Here is a 10,409-nt window from a genome sequence, read left to right on the forward strand (position 1 = left end):
CCTCTGTCTGTTAGTGACTTGCTGAGGAAAACAAATGGAAATACCCAGCATTCATTGTGAATTCTGCTGTGACGCAATAGCAAGAATGTCATGGAGTGTAGACCCCCAATTATAAACTCCTGCTTCTGCATTTTAAAAACAAGGTGAGACACGGGTCGTTTAAAACTTTAACATCTTAGTTTTTTAGTATTTGATTCAAACCTTGTATACTCTTAGCTAAGCTGGTTTTCTTTTGTAGAACAGTGACTCAATTAAATGAGTGGTTTTATTGTTAAAGTCTACAGAACTATCATTTAATAAAGCTAATAAGTACACAGTACACAGTATCTCAGTAGGTCCTCAATTTTTGTGTTCTATTAAATTCATTCTTACGAAATAACTAATAAAGAACTATTCCACCATTCCCGTTTTTGAGATTGAGAAACCCTCTTGGTCTTGATCTTGGTGCTCTCTGGAGATCTGCTGTCTTCCTCTTTCCACTCAAGATTAGACGTGTTTGGTATGTTTCTGATGGTTGAATGTGTACCCTAACATTAACCTCTTAAGACCTGGTCTTGCATGGCATGTATTTTTTTTTTTTATTCGTTGCTATTTGGGCTAATTGGCACTTGATTTAGTATCCACTATGAGTAATTTGTCATCTAGTGTAAATTATACAGTATCCAATATGAATTATTCAGTATCCACTATTAATTATTAGGAATCTACTATGAATTATATTAGTAACTAATAGGAATTATTTAGTATCCACTTTGAATTGCTTGGCATCTGCTGTAAATTATTCAGTATCTGTTATTTGTGACCCTTATTGTAAAGTGTTACCAGAAAAAAAAACAGTAAGTACTATTAATAAACAAATAAACAATATTTATCATTTAGTATCCAATATAAACCATGTGGCATCTACAAAAAATATTCAGTATCTTCTATAAATTATTTAGTTTCTCTTATATAATAATCAGTATCTATCATGAATAATGAAAATATATTTTTTAATGATTCCGTTGCTGCTAACTATGTGTAAATGATGTGTTTACAGTATGTGAGGAGCTGATGTGATGTGGCATACACACTCACACAGCTTAAAATAATTTGAGTAGGCTGAGGTTAAAGGTGTTTTTTTTTTTTGGTAAATTAATTTTTAAATTTGTGTGAATAATGGTAAAGCTTACAGGGGGTTAAATAAGATACTACAGCATTAATGTTGGAGGTGAAGGGGTTAAAATGATTGGTATTGTTTGGTATTTGACAGATGTTTGATAGATGTTTATTAGTCACTGTTCAGATGATTCCCGGTATGTTGTAATATCCTGTGTGTGTCACTGACTGTGGGAAGCAGCAGTGTGTAATGGCATGGTGTGAGCAGCAGGGGCGCTCTAATAACATTTATATCCAGTATGAGGTTCTAATAAGATTAATATCCATAATACATTTTTAATAAGATTAATATCCATTTAAAAAGTTCTAATAACATTAATATCCAATATGAAGCTCTAATATCATTAATATTTTGTATGAAGTTCGAATAACATTAATATCCAGTGTGAGGTTTTATTAACATTGGTATCCAGTATGAAATTCCAATAACAATAATAATGGGTATGAATTCATAATATCCTCAGTAATAATTAGTATACAGCTCTAATATCATTACTAAGCTTATTCTCATGAACAGTGTTGGTGTACATATCAACAGCACATAATAATTAATAAAAACACTTTTCAACTGTCTCTTTACTGAGAACAGGAAAGAGGAACCGAGAGAGGAACGAGGTGTGATCTTTCATCAGATCAGTGTGAGAACTAACACTCCCAGGAAATTATGAGATTAACCAAGATCAGCCCGGCTGCAGCAGGAGCTCAGGACACAACCCCCCAAAACACCCAACACCTGCTCTACTGCTCTAATCATCTGATTATTAATAGAGTGCGCATTTCTAGCACAGAAAAACGGGGCAAAGAGTCTAAAAGCAGAGAGAGTGCGCATTTCTAGCGCAGAAAAACGGGGCAAAGAGTCTAAAAGCAGAGAGAGTGCGCATTTCTAGCGCAGAAAAACGGGGCAAAGAGTCTAAAAGCGGAGAGAGTGCGCATTTCTAGCGCAGAAAAATGGGGCAAAGAGTCTAAAAGTTGCCATAATTTAGGAGTATAATATTAAAAGACATCATGAAATTGAACATCAATTTGAAAAATCTTAGTTTGCACAACACTGTCAAAGATAAAGATAGTCAAGTAAAATGGTGTGTAAATGAAATAATCAGGAAAAAAATATTATTTAAAGTGGTATATTTCATTATTTGTTTTATTACAGAGTGTGGCCCGTGACTTCAAATATATTTCTCCTTCTGGCCCCCAACAAAAAAAGTTTGGACACCCCTGGTCTAAAAGTTTCTCACAGAGTTTATCAGAGCAGATGGGTGTGAATACACTGCCTGATAGCTGACATACTGCCTATATTTGCATGCAAAGATTTTCTGCAATTCGAATGAAATGAAGGAGAGTCAAAATATATTGTATTCAGTCTTTTATTGGACAGTGGTGCTAAACAAGATATAGCAAAATATACACTATGCAAGGAAATTAAAACAATAAATAACAATAAATAGAAAACCAAAACACATATAAAAACATATAAAACATTTGATTAGAAAAGCATTTACATCTGCATTCTTCAAGAAAAGATAATTTGTGGATTTGTGGTGATGCAACCACTTTCAGTTCCTTAAAGAGCCTCCCCGCTGTCGTGAGTCGTGAGAAGGCCTAAAGAAGGCCGAGGTCAGAGGGGCAGATCTATAACAGTGGCAGCGCAGCAGACCTGGGAATTGAACCCAATATTCTGTGAACAATCACTCATAGCTTTAACCACTAAGCCAGGTTCCTTCTGCATTAAACAAAGAACCGGCAATAACTATTTCTTAAATTTCTAGGCTGGAGTCACTTCTTCTCATCAGCCTGTTCTGGGTCAATTTCCTGCATTTTAGGGAAGACAAAGTTGCGGAGTTGCAAAAGAAGACGTAGGGTGTGTGTGTCTATGTGTGTGTGTTTGAGTGTGTGTGATGAAATTCACCAGAAAAGGGAAGGACTGATCTAAAACTATACATTATGGAGAGTTCTTTTTTCCAGTTGGTTGGTTTTGAAATTGATTTAAAAGGAATATATGAAATCCTGGATTATACTTATATTTTTACGCTTTGGGACTGCATCGTTTCAATGGCAACATAGCTTGTAAATATACAGGGGTTGGACAATGAAACTGAAACACCTGTCATTTTAGTGTGGGAGGTTTCATGGCTAAATTGGAGCAGCCTGGTGTCCAATCTTCATTAATTGCATTCAGTGCACTCAAATACTGTATAACTTCTATACATTTCACCTTTCTGTTCAGTATGTACAGTATATGTACTTCACTTTCTGGCCAATATGTATGTATACCACACTTTGTAGCCAGTATGTATATATTTGTGTTCATTCTGTCCCTGAGGATCTCTAGTTTCTGGAGATGAAAGCACCACATTTTTTCTACTTTTCTGGCTCCTCAAAGACACTGACCAGTTCGTTTGGGTTCCTGACCTTTATGGATAAGTTGGTGGTCATGGTTGTGGTGTTGTTGGAGCAGGCCTTCCCATTTCTCACCTTCTTCAGGTGACTCTGGATGAACTTGCGGAACTTTCTCGTGGCGAAGCAATAGACGATGGGGTCCAGTAGACAGTTTAAGCCCATGAGCATGAGGGTGACCTGGTGGGCATCATTCAGACCCTGGCGGGTTTCTTGACTCCAGTCGGTTAGCTGAAGGACAGCCAGTGTCCAGGGTCCCTGCACCACATGGTGAGGGATGAAGCACACCACAAATACGCCAACAACGGCACAGAGCATGCGCAGGGCACGGCGCTTGGTGCCTTGCGGTCGCCTGCCGGTGCTGGGTCTTGGCTGACTGATCGGCTGCTTAAGCAAGGTCATGGCGATCCGCACGTTGCACAAAATGACGAGCAAGAAAACGGCGAAGAATATCCCGATGATGACGAAGTGGATGGCTGCCACACCAAGCTTCCCTTCGCGAGAGTCGTTGTGATACCCTTCAAAGCATCGGGAAATGTTTTGGTCCTCCTGGACGCCGGGGTCCGTGAGTTGTTTAGCTGCTGCTGCCAGCGTGACTGCCCAAACGAAAAAGGACACAATGATGCCCCGCTTCCTGCAGTCAGAAGACGCAGCGACCAGCGGCTGTGTCACTGCCCAGTAGCGGTTGATGCTAATCACGGTCAGGAAAAGCACAGAGCAGTAAGTGTTGACGAAAAACAGCGAGCCAGTGATGCGACACATTGCATCCGAGTACATCCAGTTGCCACGGCGAACATAGTAGTCGATCCAAAAGGGCAGGATGCACACGAACAGCAGGTCCGCCACGGTCAGGTTGGTCATGTAAATCCTCATCTCGTTCATGGCCTTGGTCTCCCGCATGTGGTGCAGGATGAAGAGGGCATAAACGTTGGCCAACAGCCCCAGAATGAACACTATGCCATAGAAAGCAGGGAAGAGAGAGTACCGGAACTCCGAGTCCAGGAATGTGGCATTCAGGAGGGCTGGGTCTTGGTCTCTGGAGGTGACGGGAACGTCTGAAGGAATCATCTGAGAACAAAGAAGAACATAAGTTAGCATGCAGTGTGCAACTATTACTTTTCCTGCTGTCTTTACTGTCCCTCCTGTTAATGGTGTCCCTGCTGTCCATCTTGTTCTAGTGTTCTAAGGTCCTACTGTTAGACCTCTCCCTGTTGTCCTTAAGGTTCTTGCTGTGCCTGATGCCCCTGAAATGATTTTAAATTCTTACTGTCCTAACTATCTTTACAATCACTACTGTGCCCTTTGTTCCTACTGTCATTTCTGTCTGTGGCGCACATATACCGCCTAGTTTCCTTGTTGTCTCCACTGTCACTGTGTCTCCGTGTTCCTTGTCCCTAATGTAATTTCCATCCCAGCTGTCCCTATTGTCCAAGCTGTCCAAATGTCTCAATTATGCCCTGTGCCTGAAGTCCATAGGAGTCTTTATTGTCCTAGCTGCCTCTACTCTCAATACTGTGCCCCTCTCCCTACTGCCATTTCTGTCCCTGCTGCCCATACAGTCCAAACAGTCCCTGCTGTCCTTGTTGTCACAGCTGACACTACTGTCCCAATTGTCCTTGTAGTCTCCACTGTGCCTGCTGTCTCTATTATCCCTTCTGTACCTGCAGTCTGTACAGGTCTTACTGTCCTAGCTTTCTCTGCTTTCACTGCTGTACCATTTGTTCCTCTTGTTATTTTTTCAGTACCTGCTGCCATACTGTCCTAGCTGTCCAAGTTGTCCCTGCTGTCACAGCTGACACTACTGTCCTAACTGTCCTTTCTGTCTCTTTTGACCCTATTGTATCTGCTATCCGGTCTGTATCTCTTTTCCCTACTGTGCTTGTTGTTCCTTAATGTCTCTGCTGTCCCTACCATCACTGTGTCTGTTGTCCCAGATGTCCCTTCTGTTGTGGCCCATGTTGTTGATAATGTAGCTATGTCCCTGCTGATCAAACAGTCATTACTGTCCTTGTAGCCCAGCTGTCCAAACTGTCCCTATTTGATTTGCGGCACCCACTGTAACTACTGACTATGTTGCAGACGTCCCCTTCTGTCACTGCTGTCCTTGTTGTAGTCTCTTCAAAAAGGCAAACGTGAAGCTTTCAGAAATAAGCAGCTACTTTATTACATTATGAGTCACAGATCATTCAGATACAGTATACGTATGAGTTATTTCCAGCACTCACTTCAGGAGAACAGAATATTAACCTGGGTAAATATTGCGTAAGGTCTGGAATTTCTTATGGCAGCTTCCAGTAATGGGTGAGTTTACTGTCTGTGTTTGTTTACCCACCTCAGTGTATATCACAATACCTACATTTAGTGTTATTAATATATTTTCCACCTAATGAGAGACTGTAGCTCCTACTCCTCAGTGTATATCACAATACTTACATTTAAAGTGTTATTAATATATATTCACCTTAATGAGAGACTGTAGCTCCTCCTCAGTGTATATCACAATACCTACATTTAGAGTGTTATTTATATATATTTACCCTACTGAGAAACTGTAGCTCTACCTCATCAGTGTATATCACAATACCTACATTTAGAGTGTTATTTTTATATATTTACCCTAATGAGAGACTGTAGCTCCTCCTCAGTGTATATCACAATACCTACATTTAAAGTGTTATTAATATATATTCACCTTAATGAGAGACTGTAGCTCCTCCTCAGTGTATATCACAATATCTACATTTAGAGTGTTATTTATATATATTTACCCTACTGAGAAACTGTAGCTCCTCCTCAGTGTATATTATCACAATACCTACATTTAGAGTGTTATTAATTTATATTCACTCTAATGAGACTGTAGCTCCTCCTCAGTGTATAATATCACAATACCTACATTTAAAGTGTTATTAATTTATATTCACCCTAATGAGAGACTGTAGCTCCTCCTCAGTGTATATTATCACAATACCTACATTTAGAATGCTATTAATATATAAATGTCTATTCACCCTAATGAGAGACTGTAGTTCCTCCTCCTCGGTGTGCATATCACAATACCTACATTTAGAGTGTTATTAATATATATTCACTCTAATGACAGACTGTAGCTCCCCTCAGTGTATATCACAATACCTATATTTAGAGTGCTATTAATATATATATTCACCCTACTGAGAGACTGTAGCTTCACCTCCTCAGTGTATATTATCACAATATCTACATTCAGAGTGTTATTTATATATATTCACCCTAATGAGAAACTCTAGCTCTACCTCCTCAGTGTATATCACAATACCTTCATTTAGTGTTATTAATATATTTTCCACCTAATGAGAGACTGTAGCTTCTACTCCTCAGTGTATATCACAATACCTACATTTAGAAAGTTATTATATTTACCCTAATGAGAGACTGTAGCTCCTCCCATAGGCGTAGGAACCGGGGGGGATGGGTGGGACATGTCCCACCCAATATTAGAAACAGGTGGATTTGTCCCCCCCAAAAATGATATCAGTTCGCTCAGATCAGCTGTACTATTAATGAGGAGACAGACCGGACCAATCACGGAGCCGGTTCAGGTATTAAGTCACGCCTCTCAGTAGAAACAGCCAATCAGCTTGCTGGTTTTGCGGCGCGCGGAGCAGAGGCAGTTTGCTGTTGGGGAAACCCCGCCCCCTCACTGTGAGATTTAGCAGCGGGATCGGGACGCAGCAGCTTCAGCTGATTTTAAAACAGATCTGGATATACGGAGATTTTTCTAAAAGAAAGGTAACGATAGGCTAACCACTTCAACTGTGATGATATGTTTCTGATAGCTGGTTAAAATACACGTCTCTGAATCAGCACACAGATTAAACTCACTGTGATTAATAAACTGCAGCTGTGTTAGTGTGTAAGCTTATCTTTGGAATTAGCTAGATTGGGAGTCAGGGTTAAAGAAAAAAAACTATATATGTAATGTTTCCCTGTACCTAATCAGCTAATCACTTTAATTTTCAAACTGTTTATTCATTTAGGATTACAGGACTTACTGTGAGCTATAATGAACGAAAATTGATTTAACTAACTAGTTATCTAGAAGCTGGATGTAGATGATCGCCAGAATTTAGTACAGTACTTTAAGTTGGTAGTTTAAAGCAGTTACTTAACCCCGATCACTGCCCTAAACTAGTGTTTTCCACCTGATCAGCTAATAAACAGTCATTTACTGAGTTTACCTGTTAAAATCCTTTAGCCCCCTATGGAGTCTAAATTAATCATGTATATCCACCAGAGGAAGCTCTAGAATATGCAGAACAGTTTTAATATGCAGTAGAATATGTAAGAACTGGGTTGAGAAATACTGCTGTAACGTGGCTTCTGTTCATTTGTATTTCACAGTAAGACCACATGTCCTGATGTTTATAAAAGTCTCTATGAAACGTAAAGTTACATTCTTTTACATAAAAGGACACCATCTTAAGAAGAGCTCTCAGTAGAAAAAAATAAGAGTGCAGGAGAAAATGTAAATATACAACAGAATTGACATGCCAATACATAATAATAATAATAATAATAATAATAATAATAATAATAATAATAATAACAATAATAATAATCTGTTATATTATTTTAAATATTAGGTGATAACTGAAAATTTTTGTCATATGTACATAATTCAGACATTGCTTGCATAATTTTTCTAACAACAGTAGCTGTAATGTGGAGTAACATGTTTAGGTTGTAAAATCACCTTATAATAATAATTTACTTTTAATTAAAAGTAATTTCCACAAATGTTGTTCTAGGAAACTATTGGGTGGGCTTGGGTTCATATTGGCAAATGTGTCCCCCCCAATATCAAGCCCGCTCCTACGCCCTTGGCTCCTCCTCAGTGTATATTATCACAATACCTACATTTAGAGTGTTATTAATATAATGACTCTAATGTGAGACTGTAGCTCCGCCTCCTCAATGTATATCACAATACTTACACTTAGAGTGTTATTAATATAATGACTCTAATGTGAGACTGTAGCTCCGCCTCCTCAATGTATATCACAATACTTACACTTAGAGTGTTATTAATATATATTTACCCTAATGAGAGACTGTAGCTCTACTTTAGTGTTTTTCCCAATACCTACATTTAGAGTGTTATTAAAATATATTTACAATAATGAGAGACTTTAGCTTCACCTGCTCAGTGTATATCACAATATCTACATTTAAAGTGTTATTAATATATATTCACCTTAATGAGAGACTGTAGCTCATACTCCTCAGTGTATATCACAATACCTACATTTAGTGTTAATAATATATTTTCACATATTATCTACATTTAGAGTGTTATTTAATCATATTCACCCTATGAGAAACTTTAGCTCTACCTCTCTGTATATCTACCTCCCTGTATATCACAATAACTACATTTAGAGTGTTATTATTATATATTCTATTTACCCTAATGAGAGACTGTAGCTCCTCCTTTTCCTTTTCACACTACCTACATTTAGAGTGTTATTTATATATATATGGTTGGTTTTAGACTGTATAGTGTTTATCAGTCAGAGTCGACAGTTGGAGAGAGAATTGAGTAGTGTGTTTGGTTCAATCCAGTCATATATGTTTTTTGTTTCACTCTAATCTGGTAGCGTATGCTGGTCGGCATTTCAGTCTGGACTGGTCCTGTCTACAGCCAATGCACAAAAATATAAAAACACAAAAAGTAATTAAAAAAAAAAGTTTACTTTCCATGCTCAGATGCGTCAAATACCACAGAACCATTGAAGGCGGCACAGAAATACAAAGAATCCAACCCCTACCTCACATATAGGGTAACCACAGACCACTGTGCTACTCATCTCTAGAACTTTTTAAATTGAGGGTCAGTGAAAATGATGGCACAGTTCAACAGCAACTAGCTGTTATATATATATATATATATATATATATATTCACCCTAATGAGAGACTGTAGCTCCGCCTCCTCTGTGTATATTACAGTACATACATTTAGTGTTATTAATATGTATATTCATCCTAATGAGAGACTGTAGCTCCTCCCTCTCAGTGTATATCACAATACCTACATTTAGAGTGAAAATTTTCAAATTTTCATTCATTTTTTTGAATGAACTATACTGCTTATGTGTATTTATTTTACTAAACAGAGTTCTATATAATCCTAATAATATTTTAAGTACTGCTAAATTAAGTCAGAATCATAAATAGCTATGCCATTTATATTGAAATAATTTAAATATTGAACTCACCTTATACAAGTCTTCACTCCTCCTCTGTGTGTGTGTGTGTGTGTGTGCAGTATGTGTGTTTCTCTCTGCCTGCAGTCTTTCGTTTTCTGTGTATTTCTGTCTAACAGACTCAGTCCCGCCCTGTTATTAGCACATACAGCACAACTGCTAGGGGCAGCATAAGCACACACACACACACACACACACACATTTACACACACATCCTGTCAAGGGAAAAGCCCTAACAGGGTATTTCACTGTTAGATTGGCAAATAAAACATTAAATAAAACTGTATAAATAAAACCTAAGCAGTACAATGTAATTAACAAGAAATTACATTTCTTGTGAGGAAAACTTACTTATATGAATACTCTATGCTCTAATAGTTGGTATTTGGCCATCTTTGGCTGAAATAACCTCAGTTAGACATTTTTAACCTCTGACATCGACTGGGAGAATGTTTTTTCCCACTTCTCCATGCAGAATTCTTTCTGCTGGTAGATGCTGTATTTTAACATCAGCTATGGTGAGAGTTATCTGTAGGTCCTGTGATGGATTGTTGGAGACAGTGTGACCTGGTCATGCTGTCAGTTGTTTTATAGGTTCTTCATATTGGAA

The 10,409-nt window shown here is 38.1% G+C and overlaps 1 protein-coding gene across 1 annotated transcript; it reads right to left on the reverse strand.

The window, feature by feature from the left end:
- Positions 1–2,504: 2,504 nt before the first annotated feature.
- ptafr (platelet-activating factor receptor) lies at positions 2,505–9,893 on the reverse strand. The gene is made up of 2 exons (XM_007258937.4): positions 9,812–9,893; positions 2,505–4,620 (listed from the first exon to the last, which is right to left on the reverse strand). Exon 2 carries the CDS (start codon positions 4,618–4,620, stop codon positions 3,517–3,519), a length of 1,104 nt encoding a protein of 367 aa, XP_007258999.3. The 5' UTR covers positions 9,812–9,893; the 3' UTR covers positions 2,505–3,516.
- Positions 9,894–10,409: the final 516 nt, after the last annotated feature.

The sequence above is a fragment of the Astyanax mexicanus genome, chromosome 14, assembly GCF_023375975.1.
Source record: "Astyanax mexicanus isolate ESR-SI-001 chromosome 14, AstMex3_surface, whole genome shotgun sequence".
Taxonomy (NCBI): Eukaryota; Metazoa; Chordata; class Actinopteri; order Characiformes; family Acestrorhamphidae; genus Astyanax; species Astyanax mexicanus.